We start from the raw sequence: 20,201 nt of genomic DNA on the forward strand, positions 1-20,201 counted from the left end.
GTCAGAGGGTTCTGGTAAATGACGTCAAAAAAAAAGGATTAGGGACAGACAATACGCATGCGCAAACAGGGGGCTCGTTTCGGGATCGCGCACGGTATAGGAAACTTTCGTCACTAACAGGAACGCGCCTGGGGAACAACATTCATCGGGGAGACGTACTGAAATCAACACGCAGGTACTGTAGCGATTAAAATCTGATTTGTAATCGTAACAAACAGCGAATGTTGTGTTTTATTTGGTCGTCGTTGATCAATCTGTGCGTGTGCTTTATTATAACAGGTGTATTTAGGTCACACGCACGCCTAATAATAGTACCGTTATTTAAAGCATTTGTAAACACGTAAAAAATCTAGGCGACAGTAAATCTACGCCACACGCGGGCATTTACAGTTGTTGTCAACAGCTTAGAAAATACTATTTGCATTTATTGTATATTTAAATAAAATGCGTTTGTTACTCACATTTTGCGCAGTTATATAATCTATTTGTTTTTAGTGTTATTTGTTTTAGTATTGTCAAATTCATTGAATGTAATGTATTGTAATGTATTTCATTGAAATGTTTAATGAATCCTGAGATAAAAGCTTGGATGGATGTTAAAAATGGCCCCCATGCAGTAAAACACACCCTCCTTGATCCTATAGGCTAATGTTTTTATACCTAACATTGCATTTGACATCAATGATCATGATGATAATCCTGTTTTTAAACGAACTGGGCAATTATTTATTATTTTGGAATGATTTAGGTGAAATATTGCAGAATTGTGTTAGATATAAAGCTAGCCAGTATGTTCACAGCCTACGTATTTTTGTTTATTTACATTTGGTATCAATGGAGAATTATGCATTATACTTTATGGATGTATTCTTGTTTTACTTTCTTTGAAGGAAAAGTTTGTCCAGAATTGTAAATTTGCTAATAAATTGGGGTTGTTCCAAAACATCAATGCTGTTGTTTATCCTTGGATCAAATATTATGTAAAAATGCAATGTTACAACAACAGTTCATGGTGGCCATATCTGTCGAGCTCCAAAAAAGACAAAAACTCGAAATAAAAGGTTAAATTAACCCAAATGTTTATTATTGACCCAACAATGGATTAAAACAACCCAGTGTTTTGGTCTGAAACAACCCAGCATATGTTAATTTACAACCCAATGGTTCGGGTTTGTCCCTTTTGACCCAACGCTGGGTTTAAAATAACCCAAGTTGTTTTGCATGTATACTAAAAATCTTTGAACTTATTTGCTTTGGGGACTAATAACAAAAATATTAGGTGATTGGTACAGATTCAGACAAGTCCAAAAAAACAAGATGGCCTTAATGCAGAACACAACATCCAGGGTGAGGTGATCCAGACCCAACTCCTCCCACTTTATGTAGTTTCCTCCGCCAGATGAACCGGCATATTTACGATGTTGCAGCCTGCAATTAGTTGCAAACAGTGGTCGTCAACGTTTGCTCTTAAATTATCTATATAAATCTGAGGGATTATTACATTGCTAGTTGCTCATATGAGTAAATATATAGACACAACATTTTTATTTTATATTTTAATTTGTAAGAAAAGTAAACCACCTATGAGGGAAACCATGTCTGTAGGCAAAGACATGATGAAACAAGTTCAATATACTGCATTCATTTAAAGGTATTTAACTGCACCTGGTTAGATAACTCATACCAGATGTGTGTTATCTTGTTTGCTATTACTCCAAAACATTATAACAAAAAACCTTACATTTCACCTTGTAGGCACTACTTTAAGGGGTGGTTTCCCAGACAGGGATTAGTTTAAGACAGGACTAGGCCTTAGTTTAATTTGGAAATGTAACTAGTTTTAACAAACATGCCTTACTAAAAACATTACTTGTGTGCATTTTGTGGCAAAACAAAGGGCACTGATGTATTCTAAGATATGTCAGTACAAGTCGTTTTCAGTTTGGATAGTTTTTACATTTATTTTAGTCTAGGACTAGTCTAATCTCTGTCCAGGAAATCGCCCCTATTTGTAGTAATTTAGGAGTATTGTTTTTCCGTGTTACCAGACAATGTGGAAATCCAACTCACCAACACATGCATGATGTGGCTGACCAATCAAAATGCAGTGGGAAGCGATCCAGCTCCACATCTGGATCCAACCCCATCCCCTGGATGTCGCGTTCTGCAGTTAGGCGCTACCGAAATGCACTAGAAATTGATGAAAAAGTTAATCAAAGTTATTCTAAGATAAAAAAAACTTTTTAAGACAACTTTTATGAAAGGTGGTAATCCACTTCAAATGTTGATTAGTGTAGTTTGTAGACTTTGATGTTTATTAGGTCAGGCAAGCCATTGCAGGTTTACTGCTTAAAACTTCTGCTATCATTTAGTTTAGACTGCTATCAAAGCACCTGGCTGGCCTGGTTACTTGCCCCATGAAACTATCAGAAAAATCAGAAACTGTGCTTACCTTAGAATTAGGGATGCACGTTAATTTGCATGCGTTGATATGCGCATCTCGTCAGTTAAGCTGGTTCCTTGATTAGTAGTAAATCGCCATCAGCTGCTTTCAGATGGAGCGGCATTTACTACAAAAAGCCGTAGTTCACTTACAAGCTGGGCCATATCGCATACATAATCGCATGTTAAACGTCCGCGATAATTAATGTGAAAATTTCCCCGATTGTCAGTGAACTACGGCTTTGTGTAGTAAATGGCGATTTACTTCATGGAACTGGCTTCACTGGCGAGATGCAAATTCCATGCAAATTATCGCGCATCGCTACTTAGAATTATTAGGTTTTTTTAACAGAACACTGTGTTTAGCATAATGAGTTTAAGGTCATGCATGTAAATAGACTTGACCACATCATATATACAGTTGAAAAATATTTTCATTAAATTTTGCAAATTATATTGTCTTTCTACAGAAATGGCTCGTCTAACGGTACTACTGCTCTTTATGGCTCTTGTGGTCTTAGCTGTGGGCAAACGAGGAGGAGGGAGTAAAGGTGGGTTTGGTTGGGGCAAAACTAGTAGTAACAAAGGTGGATCCAGCACTGGAACTCAAGGTGGCAGCAGCAGCAGTAACAAAGGTACACCATCAAAAACACACGATACACATTCAGCTCCAGTAAACTACCCTCGGCAACCTCAGGTACCAAACCGGAATCCTGGAGGTGGATACCCTGCTCAAGGTAGCTACCCAGGCCGAAATCCAGCACAAGGTGGTTACCCAGCTCAGGGTGGGGTTCCAGCTCAAGGTGGTTATCCTGCTCAGGGTGGTTATCCAGCTCAAGGGAGAAATCCAGCACAGGGTGGTTATCCAGCTCAAGGTGGTTACCCAGCCCAAGGTGGTTATCCAGCTCAAGGTAGCTACCCTGGCCGAAATCCAGCACAGGGTGGTTACCCTGCTCAAGGTGGCTACCCAGCCCAAGGAGGTTACCCTGCTCAAGGTGGCTACCCAGCCCAAGGAGGTTACCCTGCTCAAGGTGGCTACCCAGCCCGAAATCCAGCACAAGGTGGTTACCCAGCTCAAGGTGGCTACCCAGGGGGAGCAGGTTCTTACCCCAATAGGTACCCTGGACAAGCAGGAGGAAACCCCTACCCAGCTGGAGGCTCTTATCCAGGCTATCCAGTCCGAGGAGCAGGAGGTTCCTATCCTAACCAGTATGGAGGGGGTGCAGTAAGACCAGGAGCAGGCACAGGTGCAGGTGCAGGTGCATACCCTTACTGGAACCCCAATAACAAAATCATGAGTCCAGGCTACGGTGGTAACTACGGTTCTTATGGGCGTAACAATTACGGTGCTGGTAGATCACCCTTTGCCCAGTCCGTGCAGAATATGGGTATGGGTCCTTCCATGAACTCTAAGGGATTCGGCAAGCAGGCACTTATGGCCGCAGGGGTCGGAGCAGTTGCCGGCATGGCTATTGGCTACGGTATTGGAAGTTTTCCCCGCCCTCGTTTTAATTTCAACAACCCGCAGGAAGAATATTACTATAATAACTACATGTACAAACGCTATGGTCAAACACCCCCTAACGGCAATGTGAATCAGAACACCAACTCTCAAGGTGTCAGGCCAGACGGTTCTGGATCAACTTCTGGGGGTCAAAGTAACAATGACCCTCATGACATTTTCCAGAATCCTCCACCTCAGTCTTATGATAAGTACATGGACAACTGCATGAAAAGGAAAGACTTGCTCCGAGATAAGGGTAATAGCAGATCAAGGAGATCCATGGATCTGCTTGAGCTTCAAGCTGCAGCTGGTGGTGAGGAGGCTACTGATTCTGCTGTCGCCCAAGAAGATCCCACAAGCACCAATTTTACCCTTGAAAGAGCTGCATCTGAAACCAGTACAAATGGCCCCTTATTAGAAACCCCCAAGCTGACTCAAACACCCGGTCAACCTCAGAAGCAAACCCAGGGTGTAGAAGAGGTACCTAAGGATGTTGATGATACCGTTAGCATTATGGAGATTGGCTATCCTGCGTTAATCGAGCAAATGAAAGCACGACGCTGTGTCGAGCTTTACATGGTTTACGCAGAGCAGCATGCAGCAAAACAGGTGCAAGTTCGTAGTAACGTCGATCAACAAACCAGAGGCAATAACGGTCACCTGTCTGGACCTCTTGGCCATGGAGTAGTCCTTACAAGCATTCTGTCTATTATCATCAGTTCATTTCTATGAAGACATTACTGACTTTCTGAAAGAGGTTGCAGGAGAAGTCACAAAGTCAAAAATAGGAAAATCTGACGTAAGGTTTGGACTCTCAGCTGGAAACAAATCATTGTTAACACCCATTACATTTTATTCCAGAAATTCCTCTTGGATGTTTTTGAAAACTTCAGACAGTAATGCACTGTTAAAAGACTACTTGAACATTTAGCAGACGCACTAACAATAAGAGACTATCTCAGTAAGACTAACTAGTAGTATCGTTGCTCACAATGACTAACATGAATAGTTCCTCCTAGTCATTTGAAATTGCAACTTAAGGTACTGAATAATTTGGCATTGGCCATGTTAAATCCATTTCAAAGTTTGTATGGTATCCACTATTCAGTTTTTCATATTTTAACACTGCCAGTGACCATCTCGCATGTTGTTTCATGACATCTCTACACGACATATCGCACGAGTACTCTAATATCCCAAAAAACATGCATGACTTGGTTTTAACTCTTGTTGTTCGACTGGCAAAACTACTTTAAACAACCAACCATATTTTTTGTGTTTTTATGTGCACTTCTTGTTTAGTATTTAACTTGAAAAGTTTTTAGTATTTTTTATTGTTTGAACTGTTCTACTGACATAATTATTCCTCTTTAATTGTTCTTATAAAATAATTTAATTGGTTTTCGTAGCTTTCCACTGTTGGTTTTGTTATATAACTTCACTTGTGTGTACATATCAGTTCGTTCTCAACAGTACTACGTACGATATTATGGCTGTTACTCACAGGTTAAATGTAGTTTGGCACTAAAACCCTGTACAGACAGATTGTTTTGTTATGCGGTACATTGGATATCAAGCGGCTCTGGGATAATGCACCAGTTTTATTTGAATGTAAACCTTTTTTAATAGTTTGTTTACTATGGTTTCATTGAACAATACTGCTAACACTTAAGAGTTTATATTAGGTTGTCAAAGAAGTTGAGCACTTTGCTATATCATTCTTCTTATATTAAAGGACTTTGGCATTCAATGAAACAAACAGCAGACTATAATACTCTTAAGGTCGTATTACCGAAGACCCATATGTGATGTTAATGTGATGCTTTGACATGTCTTGAATGTTGAAATTGTTTGTACTGTTACTGTACCATAACTCAAGAGTAAAATAATGATTAGCACCTTAGCTACTTGTCTGTCTTTTGATTTTGGAAAAAGTGCCTGCGTTTGGGATGTTTGCATAGCAAATTATTCAGCAGACATCTGCGTCAGCTTTGGAAAGCCATTCATTTTCCATAATGTTGTCAGGTTGGGTAAGTCTCGTATATCCGAAACCTGCATTTACACTTGGCGAAACAATTCAAGGTAGACATACTAAACCACAACAGCTTAAACCACAGAGAAAGTTAAATGTTGCAATATGCACAGACAAAATGGTTATACAAGAGCTTTATTCCTGTAATAAAAAGACATAAAACTTCAACATTACTCTAAGTGACCGCAGGTGGTGTCCAGGAATTTTTTTAATGATGCACAAAAAATCTTGACATGGGAATATCCGATATGTCCACTTACATTGCGGACACAAATGCATGTATCCGATTTATATCTGATTTATTTCCACATATGAATGAGGCCTGAAACCACTTACACGTCCGTGGGTCAGGCAGTGTAAATGCGGCCTAAATGTTCGCCAGTGATCCGCATCTATTGAGCAACTCTTGTGGAAGTGCTTTACTGTTTCCCTCATTATGTTTTTTTAATTCCACTTAATTTTGTCATGTTGACACATGTCCTATTCATAAAGGGATTGGTTAACAAATAAGCATCTTAATTAAACCCTTAGTTGACAACCATTAGCACCATGTATCTGTTAGGGCTGTCACATCTATCAGAAACAATAATCTTCACCTTTGTATTTTGGAATATAAACCAACCCTCGGGAAGATAACTTGTGTTCAACAAAACATCACAGGAGATGAAAATGCCCACACTGGTGCTCATTACCGAGGTTAACCAGGCAGAGCAAATGCATGTGCACACAGGAACTGATCACAATATTTTTCTGTTAATAATGACATAGTTTGAGATCAGACAAACATGTCAGAAACATTTCTTCTGCTACTACATGATGATGTTCAATCAGAAGGGGTCAGAGGTCACTTTGAGGTTGAGTTTTCCAATGGAATGGGCACATGTGAATTCACGTAGGCCACAATAAAGTATTTGCGACAAAGGGATTGGTGATAGAAAGGACGTTTGTTGAGAAAGGACTCATACCGTCAAATAAGAGGATGAGGTGGATCTGCCCTAAATGATTAATAGATAAGATAAGATTACACTGACTTGTCACAAGATAGTCAAGGTTAGTGGGGTTGCTGCAGGACTGTGAAATGTCTAAAGAACAAAGAATTGCATTGCAATTAAAGTTGCAAATTAAAGATGAACTAATAAACAGAAACAAACCATCTTAATAATTTAATGTGAAAAAGAGATGACAATATAAAGCTACACAACTCAAAGCTGCTGTTGTTTAGCAATGACAGCTGGAGGGGAACGGATAAAACTGCTCTTATGTTTATTTCACATTTAAGCACAGTTCATCTTGGTTTTACATCTGCTGTTAAGTGTGTCTGGGTGTCAGACTACTGTTTGCCTTTCAAATGGAGACCTATGGAAGTAATGACATTGTTTTTACATGTGTACATGACATATTTTATTGTTATGTAATCACTGTGTACATGACAATAAAAAGGTATAAATTTACTGCATGAATGTTGCATGTACATTTCACCTTTTGTTTAGCATACGTTTTGTTAACTTTTGTTAGACAACACCCTATATGTTTCCACACATGGCCTCAAAACCATGGAACTACACTAGTCAACATTTGAAGTGGATCAAAACCTTTACTAAAAGTTGTCTTTAAACCAATACCCAATACCCGTTCTTGTCTTAGGATGACTTTGATAAATGTTTTTGATCCACTTCAAATGTTGACTAGTATATATGGGAATCTGTGTCATTTACCATATTGTGCAATAAATGCGCGCTCTCTTTCTTATGCTTCAATGAATATTTAAATAAAAACAGTTTGGACATATTGTTTTACATTCTAAGAATAACTCTGGTACGTCAGGGGAGACCAGAACCCTCCGCGCGCGCGTCTTTTTAAACGCGTACGCGCGTAGCCTACAGTGCGCAAACATTTTCTGGATGAGAGATGGCTCTGTTCTCTTTCTCATAACTGCTTTTACTGACACTATGAATATTTCTGATAGTCCTCTGGGTCTGGCCACCGTGCTGCCTCTCACCAGTTTTGGCAACGTGCTTTTATTTCTTTTCAATATAATCCTCGCCACCGCCATCGTTTTTATGAACGCGTCCGTATTTCTCTCCATAATGATGAACCGAGCGTTGCGCAGCGAGAATCGTTTCATGTATATGCTCAGCACGTGTCTCAGTGACATCTGCTCAGGTGTGTCGTATTATTATTGTGGGGTTTTGGATGTGCGTGACTTTTATGACTCCCCGACGCGCACTTTATTCATCGTGCCCACCTTTTTGGGTTTGTCCTACATGGCGATTCTGGCCGCGCAGGCTGACCGGTACCACGCTGTAGTGGCACCTTTTAAATACTCCCAACGCATGACCCGTAACAGAACCTTACTGGTGATTTTGGCGTACTGGGTTTATGCTTTCGCGATCGTTGCTGTACAAAATGTGGTGACTGTGGGGGTCGCTAGGAAAGTGACGGCCATTGGTACTTTTGTGGCAAACATATTCACGGTTGTAATCATGATTGGGTTAAACATCAGGTTGTTTTTCATTGCCAAATATCAGCTGGGACGCGAGCCCCCGAGCGCGGAACGAGACAACAAGCGCGCATCCGTGTATCTTATTATTGTGGTTGCCGTGTGCTTTCTGGTGGCATGGTTGCCTCTTTTTCTGAATGCTATCGCGTGTAATTTAGCGGGCTCCTCGTGCTCAGCGTTTAGAAATGAGGGTTCGGATCCAATGCGCATTTTGCCACGAGTGAACGCAGTTTTTACACCCTTACTGTATATCAGGGGCTGCCACGCGCTCAGGAGAACCCTACTAAGTAAAGTCTGGAAAACAACATGCAAGAAGAAAGGGTAAACTTTAGAAATGCTGAATTCAAATAACTGAAATTATATTGTTCTTTTAAAGTATGCTGAAGGTCATTTGCGTATCAAAAGTGAATTAAAAATAATGAAATTTACACATAGGCATATCATTTCACAACAAAAGATTGCAGTAAATTGTGTTAAAGATGCTTGGTCCGCACTTTTATCATATAGATTTATGAGTAACCCTTAAACTATATTGTTAGTTCCTGTTAGCAATGCATTTACTAAAGTTAACAATTAAAATCTTGTAATGTGTTACCAATTTATGCTGTCAAAAAAACCCACAATGACCAAGAAGACAGTCATTGGCCTATGCGTCACCCATGTCAGTTTGTGTCATATAGCCGTGGAAAATATAAGAGACCACTCCAGTTTGGACTTTAAACATCATTTCTAGATGTATAGTGACCAATTCAGTCAAGTGTCAACAAATTTTAACAAAAGCAAACCTTGGAAGGGACATTAAGTCACCCAACAGCAAATGTAAAAGACTGAGAGCATTACAAGACCCATGAAAGATGAAGATCAGGGTTTTTCCTTTTTTTTTCCTAAAATGTAAAACATTAGTATTTTGTTGTTGAGAAATGAATTTGAACTTGTTTTCTCTGCACTTTTGAAGATTGGAAAACACTGCCTGCCTTTTTTGTTATTATGACCATGTTTCCCCATTTCAATTTTCTGTAAATAAACATAATTTTTATTAAGAATTTGGCAGAAATGTTGTTGGTAGTTGACAGAATGAACACATTCCTATAATAGTATATCTAGAAAAACTAAAACTGAAATGGTCTCTTATTTTTTCCACGTCTGTATGTTTTCACATCTGTATCTTCTCACTGTAGCCAACTTTCATGAAGGCTTAAAGTATAAATTATATATGCAACCATTGACTGTAATCTCTCACTAATGCCCATGTTTTACTTTAATATTGAACTTTGTTTTGTTATTGAATTGGATTTAAGCATACTGATAATATATTTTGGCAAACTTTCAGTGTGAAACCTCAGTCTGAAGCTCCACATGGATAAGATGGAGCAGTGGTCTTCAAGACATGATCGGCGAGATAGGAATAAAAGCAGAGTTTTTAAAGATGTGCCATGTGAAGTCTCAGGTCAAAACCATATATCTTAAATATTACAATGTTTTCACAGGAACAGATGCTGTCCATGTTGTGAAAAAGTAAGCCTGTGGACTGTATGAATGTTTCACCCTTAGTTCTTCCCTATAATAAGGTCAATTAAAGAGAATATTGACTCAGATATTCATAGTTGTCTCAAATCTTACATTTATGTTTACATTTACATGCATCTGAGCTTGAATTTATCAGAATGATTTATCAATGGATTATGCAAAGTATTAGTAGCTTGCTTTTGTAATTTTGTTAACGCTGGAATACAAATCAGTCAGAAAAATCAGCTAGAGAGCCTGTTGGCCTCCTGTTTTTCTGTCATCTATCACGTAATAGGACTACATGTATGTTGGATTCATAGCCACAAATCACATTTAATGAACGTAAACATTTTGTTTATTGTACCTACACTCACCTAAAGGATTATTAGGAACACCTGTTCAATTTCTCATTAATGCAATGATGTAATGGTGTGTGGGTTTTTTTCTTGGCACACTTTAGGCCCCTTAGTGCCAATTGGGCATCGTTTAAATGCCACGGCCTACCTGAGCATTGTTTCTGACCATGTCCATGCCTTTATGACCACCATGTACCCATCCTCTGTTGGCTACTTCCAGCAGGATAATGCACCATGTCACAAAGCTCGAATAATTTCAAAATTGGTTTCTTGAACATGACAATGAGTTCACTGTACTAAAATGGCCCCCATTGTCAGCAGATCTCAACCCAATAGAGCATCTTTGGGATGTGGTGGAACAGGAGCTTTGTGCCCTGGATGTGCATCCCACAAATCTCCATCAACTGCAAGATGCTATCCTATCAATATGGGCCAACATTTCTAAAGAATGCTTTCAGCACCTTGTTGAATCAATGCTACTTAGAATTGAGGCAGTTCTGAAGGCGAAAGGGGGTCAAATACAGTATTAGTATGGTGTTGCTAATAATCCTTTAGGTGCGTGCAAGTAGGCCTTGATTTTTTAATAATTAAAATGAAATCTTTTTTTTAACTGCACCACCTGTCGTGAGATGTTTAATATTTACATGGCAAACAGCACAGAGAAGCACAATCAAAAGCGCTTTCAACTCTCAGCAAACAAATATACATTGTGTATGATTGCATGCATACTGTACATATCATCCTCTCATATCAACTTACATACACCGACCCCCCCCCCCATATCCATTCTCTAAAAACATTCAACTGTTCTTAACCCATAGTGATGGTTTGCTTCTCTAGGGTTTGTTTTGTGCCACTTGTTTGTCTCTTGATTTCATTTCAAATGTGGTTGATTTCCTCGTGTTGACACGTGAGCTCACTCTTAAAGCGATTTATCTCTCAGGGTTTAATTAGGATCCTAATGAAACCCTAAGTGGTGCACTATGGGCCTTACGGGGATTTATGGATGTTAGGATTGTCAATTAATGATTATGCATGCCAAAACACATACACACAAGATCTTTATTCTGTCAGAAACATTTATTTTCAGTTGTGAGTTTTGGATCTGGGAGAGTTTTAACAAATTGGGAGATGTTCAAATCCCATAATAAATTATCATTACTGTGATTATTCAGGGATGCACAAATGCACACATTAAATATAGACATACAGAGTCAGTCAGATGCTGTTGGTCTGTGTATTTATACATTTCAGATAATCTCTAGGGGAAACTATCAGTTTCTGTTTGCAAAACACCACTTAAAATAATTAGAACGATCAGGAGTCAAGCGCACGCATGATTACAAAAAGACTGGGCTGTCCAAACACATCAAAATCATAAACACACTCTTATGCAAACACACAAGATCAGCAGACTGGTTGACCTTTGTGCTGCAAGGGCTCAAATTAAAATACTTCTAAGGGTGATGGAGCTTGGAAACATAATGTTGAAAACATTTGTGTGTTTAATATATAGTAGTGATTTAATAAAACAGTTGCACTTCTTTTTACAAAAAACGTTTTAACCCGAATTGGGTCAGAAAGGGACAAACCCAGCTGGGGGTTAAATTTACCTAGAAAACACTGGTTGAAAATAACCCAACATTTTTAGATTGTGAGAAAGGTTTGTAAAGCATTATCAAGAAATAGAAACCTTATACAAGTGTCATATGCAGTCTTAAAAGCCCTAAACAAATTCCTGATAAAGAGTTAAAAATAAAATAGTTCATTATGTAGGTTTCAAGTTTCATTTATTTATAGCCCCATTTACAACCGCAGCAGCTGACCAATGTGCTTTACAACCTCAGAAAATAAACAGTAAATAGAAACATCAAAGATTGCAAATAAATAAGATCTACATATTAAAATATATAACAATATATAAGAAATAAAACCAGAATTGAGTACAGAGATGGAACTTCAAGGGATATTGAAAGAGATGTGTTTTGAGTAAAGATTTAAAAACTATAAAGTAGCAGCAGATCTAATATGAACTGATAGGCTATAACAAAATTTAGGGCCTACAACAGAGAATGCACGACACGTTCACCCCTTTTCTTTAATTTAACTCTAGGAACAGTGAGCAATCCCAGATTACTAAAATCTACTAGATTTACTCACCCTTATGTTGTTACAAACCTTCTGAACACAAATATATTTTGAGCAACGTTTATAACCAAACCGTTTTGAAGCACCATTGACTTCCATAGTGGTATTTAATTGGGTTTCTGTTTCCTGCTTATATCTTTATACAGATTTGTATCAGCATGCGAGTGAGAAAATGATAACAGAATTTTTAGTTTTGGGTACTGTCCCTTTGAGCTCATACTTTAACCATAAAGGTTTTAATGTGTAATTTATTTATTTAAAGAAATACTACAATCAAAACACTTTGAATTTCTCAGTTTTGTTTCATACAAAGAGATATTTTACATATTTAAACACAAATGTCAACATTTAAAAGCAGAAACATGTTTAAGATCTGTTCTGATATCACCTTTATGTCTTTAGCAATTCCAACTTGCCGTGTTTTACAAAATCCATAGATCTACAAACAAAGCTTTTTGATAATAAAGCTTTTGATTATACACTCACCTAAAGGATTATTAGGAACACCATACTAATACTGTGTTTGTCCCCCTTTCGCCTTCAGAACTGCCTTAATTCTACGTACCATTGATTCAACAAGGTGCTGAAAGCATTCTTTAGAAATGTTGGCCCATATTGATAGGATAGCATCTTACAGTTGATGGAGATTTGTGGGATGCACATCCAGGGCACGAAGCTCCCGTTCCACCACATCCCAAAGATGCTCTATTGGGTTGAGTTTTGGTGACTGTGGGGGCCATTTTAGTACAGTGAACTCATTGTCATGTTCGAACTTTGTGACATGGTGCATTATCCTGCTGGAAGTAGCCATCAGAGGATGGGTACATGGTGGTCATAAAGGGATGGAGATGGTCAGAAACAATGCTTAGGTAGGCTGTGGCATTTAATCAATGCCCAATTGGCACTAAGGGGCCTAAAGTGTGCCAAGAAAACATCCCCCACACCATTACACCATTGCATTAATGAGAAATTGAACAGGTGTTCCTAATAATCCTTATGGTGAGTGTGTGTGTGTGTGTGTCTGTGTATATATATATTACACAAAAGATACAAATAACTAGATTTACACTGAAGATATATAGTGTTAATATATTTAGTCCTGAGCTTTTTATAACTTTAAATCTTAATATTTAAACTTCATATCCAATTTGTTGGAAAGTTAGATTGCATCTTGAAGATCACAGCCACATTCTTATCAGTGAGGGATGTCCACAGACTTTGGATTCACTCTAAGGAAAAAATTAAAGAGAACATCGGTCAAAAACATTATTTAACATAAATAACCGTGTAACACTTTACAATAAAGGTTTATGTGTTAACATTAGTTAGTAATAAGATGTTTGTACAACATTTATTAATCCTTGTCAGTTTTAGTGGTAACACTTTAAAATAAGCCTGTATTAGTAAACATTAGTATTATACATTAACCAACATGAACAATATAGTTATTCAACATGCATTAATTCTTGTTAATGTTAGTTAATGTCAATAAAATTATTTGTGTTAGTTAATGGAGCATTTACTAATGTTAACAATGCTTGATTTTATTAATGCATTAGTAAATGCCAAATTAACATGAACATGAATATTAATACATGCTGTATTGTTTGTTGTTAGTTCATGTTAGCCAATGTATTAACTAAATGTTTACAAATACAACCTTATTGTAAAGTGTTACTCTTTTAGTTATGTAATAAATTACATGTTATTATGAAGTCTTACCAATAGTTGCTAAGTTTCTTTTAGATAAACTGTACTTGGTAACTATGGAAAAATTATGGATGACTTCACAATCAAATATAAAGTAAACTTTCAGGAAAAAATGGATACAAAAGCTGTCACTGGTGTGATACCCTTTCAAAAGGTTTACATAAAGAGTGCATAACAAAGGTACATACACAGGACATTTTTAAAAGGTAATGTCTCTGACAGCTTTTGTACCTTATTTCTGGCACAGTGTGCAGTGATAAAAGACAATTTTATTATAGTTGCCACAAATCACTTTTGTATTGTTTTTTGTATCACATAGAAAATTGTAATTTATATTTGAATATCTTGGCCTGCTAGATAACTATAATGACAACTTTTAGATGTGTTAACTAAAGTGAAGATTTTAAATGGCAGGCCTGATTAAAGGGTTCCTACATCTTTTGTTTAATAAATTTATGACTTTTTCCAGATATTCGTGATTATTATAGAGAGATAAACATAGATATTACATAGAGATTGCACTCACAAATGTGCAAAAACATTATATTCTCTGTTGAAATGTTCATAGTGTTTTAAATTTTTAATTTCAATTAAAGACAAATAAATTGTTATTGTAAAGCTAAATTAGTAAATTTCAATGTCATGTTACTGTAGGAACCCTGAATGAATGCGTAAGCCTTTACCCTTTCTTCATGCAGCATGTTGTTCTCCAGACTTGACTTAGTAGTGTGCTCCTGAGCGCATGACAGCCTTTGATATACAGTAAGGGGGTGATAATTGTGCTGAGACGTGCCAAAATACGCAAAGGGTCTGTCCCTTCATTTTTTACAATATAGCACACATTACCCCTGAACATACACACTATAATATAAATAAAAAATGGCAACCACGCCACCAGAAAGCACACAGCAACTACAATGATAAGATACACGGACGCGCGCTTGTTGTCTCGTTCCGCGCTCGGGGGTTCGCGTTCAAGCTGATATTTGGCAATGAGAAACAGTCTGATGTTTAACCCAATCATAATTACAACTGTGAAAATGTTTGCCACCAAAGTACCAATGCCCGTCACACTCTTATAGACTCCTTTAGGCACCAGATTTTGAACAGCCACAATCGCAAAAGCATAAACCCAGTACGCCAGTATCACCAGTAAGGTTCTGTTACGGGTCATGCGTTGGGAATATTTAAAAGGAGCAGTGATAGCGTGGAACCGGTCCGCCTGCGCGGCTAGAATCGCCATGTAGGACAAACCCAAAAAAGTGGGAACAATATAGTAGGTGCGTGTTGCGGAGTTATAATCCTCGCTCACGTCCAAAAGTCCGCTGTAATAATAAGACACACCTGAGCAGATGTCACTAAGACACGTGCTGAGCATGTACATGAAGCGATTCTCGCTGCGCAGAGCTCGGTTTACCATTATGGAAAGAAAAACGGACGCGTTAAGAAAAACAATTGCAGTGGCGTGAACTGCGTTAAAAAGAAATAAAAGCACGTTGCCAAAACTGGTGAGAGGCAGCACAGGGGCCAGGCCCACATGAGACTGAGAAATATTCATGAGTGATGGTATAGTGTCAGTATAATACGCTGTTATGCTAGAGCAGCAGAGGCATGACTGATCTTTAGGAGAGCTAGTGGTGAGGCGCGGAGACGCGGTGCGCACGGCGTTTTAAACTCACAGTCGGACTCCCCGTGACCACGTGACGGTTCCTGGAGGGCTTTTTTGTTTTTATGCCTGTTTACATGAACTGATTAACGAGTACACATACTTAGCCACGATGCGTTATAGCACAGTAAAGATAAACCTACTCATTGTTACTGGAGTGGTAACCTTAAAGGTTAATTTGTGTACCTTTATGGGTATACAACACATTGAAATGTTGTACCTTTTGGGGTACAACAATATTATACCCTAAGGACATATTGTCTTTAGGAACAATTTTGTGCAGTTACATTTTAGGGGTACAAAACAGTTAACTTATCAAACTTAAAGTTATCTTCAAGGTATAGTAATGAACCCAAAAGGGTACGGGTTTTGTAACTTTTTTTCTGACAATGCAGTCATAACTTTTATGGCAGGTGCACAACATCAATCATGGCACTGTGTTGTTCACAGCCCTCCCACCGGCCTGTTTCTGGACAAGTTTAAAAAGTGAACTTTTTTGTTTTATTTGTACATTTACAATCACCTAAAGGCTTATTAGGAACACCATACCCCTTTCGCCTTCAGAACTGCCTTAATTCTATGTGTCATTGATTCAATAAGGTGCTGAAAGCATTCTTTAGAAATGTTGGCCCATATTGATTGGACAGCATCTTGCAGTTGATGGAGATTTGTGGGATGCACATCCAGGGCACAAAGCTCCCGTTCCACCACATCCCAAAGATGCTCTATTGGGTTGAGATCTGGTGATTGTGGGGGCCATTTTAGTACAGTGAACTCATTGTCATGTTCAAGAGACCAATCAGAAATGATTCGAGCTTTGTGACATGGTGCATTATCATGCTGGAAGTAGCCATCAGAGGATGAGTACATGGTGGTCATAAAGGGATGGACATGGTCAGAAACAATGCTCAGGTAGGCCGTGGCATTTAAACCATGCCCAATTGGCACTAAGGGGACTAAAGTGTGCCAAGAAAACATCCCCCACACCATTACACCACCAACACCACCCTGCACAGGTAACAAGGCATGATGGATCCATGTTCTCATTCTGTTTACGCCAAATTCTGACTCTAACATCTGAATGTCTCAACAGAAATCGAGACTCATCAGACCAGACAACATTTTTCCAGTCTTCAATTTGTAGTGAAGATGAGTGGTTCCCGGTGGGGTCTTCTGCTTTTGTAGGCCATCCGGCTGAAGGTTGTGCGTGTTGTGGCTTCACAAATGCTTTGCTGCATACCTCGGTTGTAACGAGTGGTTATTTCAGTCAAAGTTGCTCTTCTCTCAGCTTGAATCAGTCGGCTCATTCTCCTCTGACCTCTGAAGGCATTTTCGCCCACAGGACTGCCGCATACTGGATGTTTTCCCCTTTTCACACCATTCTTTGTAAACCCTACAAATGGTTGTGCGTGAAAATCCCAGTAACTGAGCCATCTGTGAAATATTCAGACCGGCCCGTTTGGCACCAACAAACATGCCACGCTCAAAATTGCTTAAATCACCTTTCTTTCCCATTCTGACATTCAGTTTGGAGTTCAGGAGATTGTCTTGACCAGGACCACAGCCCTAAATGCATTGAAGCAACTGCCATGTGATTGGTTGATTATATAATTGCATTATGAGAAATTGAACAGGTGTTCCTAATCCTTTAGGTGAGTGTAAATATACACCTATCAGCCATTACATTATGACCACCTGCCTAATATTGTGTAGGTCCCCCTTTTGCCACAAAAACAGCCCTGACCTGTCGAGGCATGGACTCCACTAGACCTTTCTATCAGAACCAGCATTCACTTTTTCAGCAATTTCAGCTAAATCGTCTGTTGGATCAGACAACACGGGCCAGCCTTGGCTACCCACGTGTATCAATGAGCCTTGGCCGCCCATGGCCCTGTCACCGGTTCACTGTTTTTTCCTTCTTTGGACCACTTTTGGTACTACTAACCACTGCAGACCAAAAACACCCCACCAGAGCTGCAGGTTTGCCATCACAATTTGGCCCTTGTCAAAGTCGCACAGATCCTTACGCTTCTTCTATAACACATCATCAACTTTGAGGATAAGCGTAGTTGATATATTTTGAAACAAAAGCGAGCAGGTGATAAAGGTAATTTTTTTAAAGAGTTTTATGGTTCCAAAATGAACCCTCCTCTATTTCTTAAACTTATTTCAGCAAATTTCTGCTGTAAAAAACCTGTGCCTCACATTTAGCATTTCAAATACTGTCACCGACAATCTGCCCACATGACAAATAAACTTGAACCTTTAACATCCACAGAACCTTTCTGTTGCACAAATGCAAAATGCAATTCTATTCTATTATGCAGAGTAAACTGTCAAAATATAAAATAAAAACAATATTTATCATATGTAAATGTAGATTGTGCTATGGGTAAAACATTTTTAGTCTCCTAATATTTCCAAATACAACTGCAGGCCCAAGAATTTCTGCCATCACACCTGAGCAAGACTGTTAGCCAAACCCCAAGTGCATACTTTTCTCATGTGAAGAAAATAGTCTTGGTCAAATTTCAATCCCTTGACATCGACCCTCATCTACTTAAACCCTCATACAACGAGTCTCCCTCATCCACAAGACGCACAACAATGCTCGCGTTTAACCTCACCGTCCCTCTCTCATTTGACTTTACGCATCCTGAAGATTACCTGATATTTATTTTTCACATTCTGTTTGCCACAGCTTCGGCTCTCCTGGCCGGTTCTGTGGTCATCGGTATCGTGAGCACCAGGGCCCTGCGCTCTCAGAACCGCTTTATCTTCATGTTAAACACCAGCATCAGTGACACTTTAACCGGCTGCTCTGTCTTCTATCTCGGCTTGTTTGATGTCCAGGAAGGCTATCCGTCCAGAAACGGCACATTTTATATTTTGCCATCTTTTTTAGGCGTGAATGTGTTAACTTTTCTATTTGCACAATTTGACAGATACCTGGCCGTGGGTTATCCATTCTTCTACGAGCGTCACATCACGCGCGGGGTCGTGATCGGCGTCTGTGCGCTTTGCTGGATTTATACATACTCAATTCTGATCGTTCAAAGCGTGGTGCCGGTAGCGTTTGCCGCTCAAATGAACGCGTTTGGAGTCATAGTACTGCAGGTGATCGTGGCCGTCAAAGTTTTGATGACCATTAAACTGTACATGATCGCCAGACAGCAGCTAAGACGAGAGGCGCCAAGCAACGACAAGGAAAGCAAGAAAGAATCGTTGCGCATTATAGTTTTTGTGGTCATTTGTTTTCTCACTTTGTGGGCTCCGTCCTTTATAAACATCTCTGTGAGGTATATGACCAAGAACGGACTGAGGTTCAGAAATGAAGCCACGAATGTGTTCGCCACCATGGCGCGATTTAACGCGCTCAGCACACCGGCGCTGTACATTTGGGGAAGTCCATCGTTACGCGCGGCGGTCTGGAACACCGTGTGGAGCAAAATATTCAAAAGGAAAACTAGGTTAATCTTAGTTTGCACCTATTTGTGCTACACAAGTGCATTATGTTGTTCTTGTCATATTTCTTTATGTTAATGCCCCCCAAAAATGTAATGATCACAAAACGTTCCCAAAAACTGTTGTTAACTGGGCTGTAACGTTTTGTTTCTTCATACACTGAACTTTTTTGTGCATTTGTCTCTTTCTTTTGACACAGGGTGGATTCTGAACACGTTGACTCCAGTAAGGAAGGTGGAAAAATCCTTAGCATCACAAGGTGTACCAGGGAAACGTAGATAGCCTACTTCTGTACGAAAATATCGGAGCACACTTTAAAACGTTTTTCTGCCTTAAATTAAGTAAAATCAGTTTGGCTTTATAAGTCACTATTTTAAATATTTTTACATTACTTCAACTAGTCAAAATATGTCAAGTAATTTCAACTTACATTTTTAAGTCAAAATAATAAGTTTCACAAGTAATTTTTACTTTTTAACAATTTATAAATCTAAGGCTGCAGAATTGTTTTGATTCTGTAATGCAGTCATCTATTGAAAGCCAAATTACACATGTTGTTTAATGTCGTCTTAACTTATCTCATTTTATTAATCAAATGATTGTTTTTTTGTCCAAGTCTTCAGGTGAATGTTAGGATGTACATAGTCAACATTTGAAGTGGATGAAAACCTTTCCAAAAAGTCGATTTAAACCAATATGTTCCTGTCTTAGGACAACTTTGATGAACGTTTTTGATCCACTTCAAATGAGAAATTGTTTGGGGTAACAAATTTAAACATTAAAGTGTAATGAAGTGTCTGAAAATAGAAATGACCTGTTGAGACATTTAAAATATTTATACTGAATATATACAGTAGCCTATGTAACCCTGG

At 38.7% G+C, this 20,201-nt stretch overlaps 4 protein-coding genes across 8 annotated transcripts; 3 read left to right on the forward strand and 1 right to left on the reverse strand.

Moving 5' to 3' along the window:
• The first annotated feature begins 52 nt into the window (after positions 1-52).
• On the forward strand, positions 53-5,849 carry prnprs3 (prion protein, related sequence 3). 5 transcript variants are annotated; one of them, XM_065277452.1, is made up of 4 exons: positions 53-175; positions 2,913-3,209; positions 3,336-3,386; positions 3,423-5,849. In XM_065277452.1, exons 2-4 carry the CDS (start codon positions 2,915-2,917, stop codon positions 4,676-4,678), a joined length of 1,602 nt encoding a protein of 533 aa, XP_065133524.1. In that variant the 5' UTR covers positions 53-175; positions 2,913-2,914; the 3' UTR covers positions 4,679-5,849. The 5 variants fall into 5 exon arrangements, with proteins under 5 accessions (XP_065133524.1, XP_065133520.1, XP_065133522.1 ...); XM_065277448.1 differs by having other exon boundaries at positions 2,913-3,386; XM_065277450.1 differs by having other exon boundaries at positions 3,336-5,849.
• Positions 5,850-7,675: 1,826 nt separating this feature from the next.
• Positions 7,676-10,199, forward strand: LOC135768135 (uncharacterized). The gene is made up of 2 exons (XM_065277281.1): positions 7,676-8,799; positions 9,809-10,199. Exons 1-2 carry the CDS (start codon positions 7,880-7,882, stop codon positions 9,840-9,842), a joined length of 954 nt encoding a protein of 317 aa, XP_065133353.1. The 5' UTR covers positions 7,676-7,879; the 3' UTR covers positions 9,843-10,199.
• A 4,678-nt stretch (positions 10,200-14,877) lies between these two features.
• Positions 14,878-15,756, reverse strand: LOC135768296 (uncharacterized). The gene has a single exon (XM_065277543.1). The coding sequence runs from the start codon at positions 15,754-15,756 to the stop codon at positions 14,878-14,880; it is 879 nt and encodes a 292-aa protein (XP_065133615.1).
• A 2,715-nt stretch (positions 15,757-18,471) lies between these two features.
• LOC135768297 (uncharacterized) lies at positions 18,472-19,607 on the forward strand. The gene is made up of 2 exons (XM_065277544.1): positions 18,472-19,334; positions 19,529-19,607. The coding sequence occupies exons 1-2, from the start codon at positions 18,472-18,474 to the stop codon at positions 19,605-19,607; spliced, it is 942 nt and encodes a 313-aa protein (XP_065133616.1).
• The last annotated feature ends 594 nt before the right edge of the window (positions 19,608-20,201 follow it).

Source organism: Paramisgurnus dabryanus, chromosome 23 (genome assembly GCF_030506205.2).
Source record: "Paramisgurnus dabryanus chromosome 23, PD_genome_1.1, whole genome shotgun sequence".
NCBI classification, from domain to species: domain Eukaryota; kingdom Metazoa; phylum Chordata; class Actinopteri; order Cypriniformes; family Cobitidae; genus Paramisgurnus; species Paramisgurnus dabryanus.

What these genes read in the sequence shown, in the direction of transcription:
- LOC135768296 (XM_065277543.1), bottom strand. Translation starts at nt 15,756, where the DNA reads ATGAATATTTCTCAGTCTCATGTGGGCCTGGCCCCTGTGCTGCCTCTC.
- LOC135768297 (XM_065277544.1), top strand. Translation starts at nt 18,472, where the DNA reads ATGCTCGCGTTTAACCTCACCGTCCCTCTCTCATTTGACTTTACGCAT. An exon ending in ATATTCAAAAGGAAAACTAG is followed by an intron (nt 19,335 to 19,528) that starts GTTAATCTTAGT and finishes CTTTTGACACAG; the next exon opens with GGTGGATTCTGAACACGTTG.
- LOC135768135 (XM_065277281.1), top strand. Translation starts at nt 7,880, where the DNA reads ATGAGAGATGGCTCTGTTCTCTTTCTCATAACTGCTTTTACTGACACT. An exon ending in ACAACATGCAAGAAGAAAGG is followed by an intron (nt 8,800 to 9,808) that starts GTAAACTTTAGA and finishes GCAAACTTTCAG; the next exon opens with TGTGAAACCTCAGTCTGAAG.
- prnprs3 (XM_065277447.1), top strand. Translation starts at nt 2,915, where the DNA reads ATGGCTCGTCTAACGGTACTACTGCTCTTTATGGCTCTTGTGGTCTTA.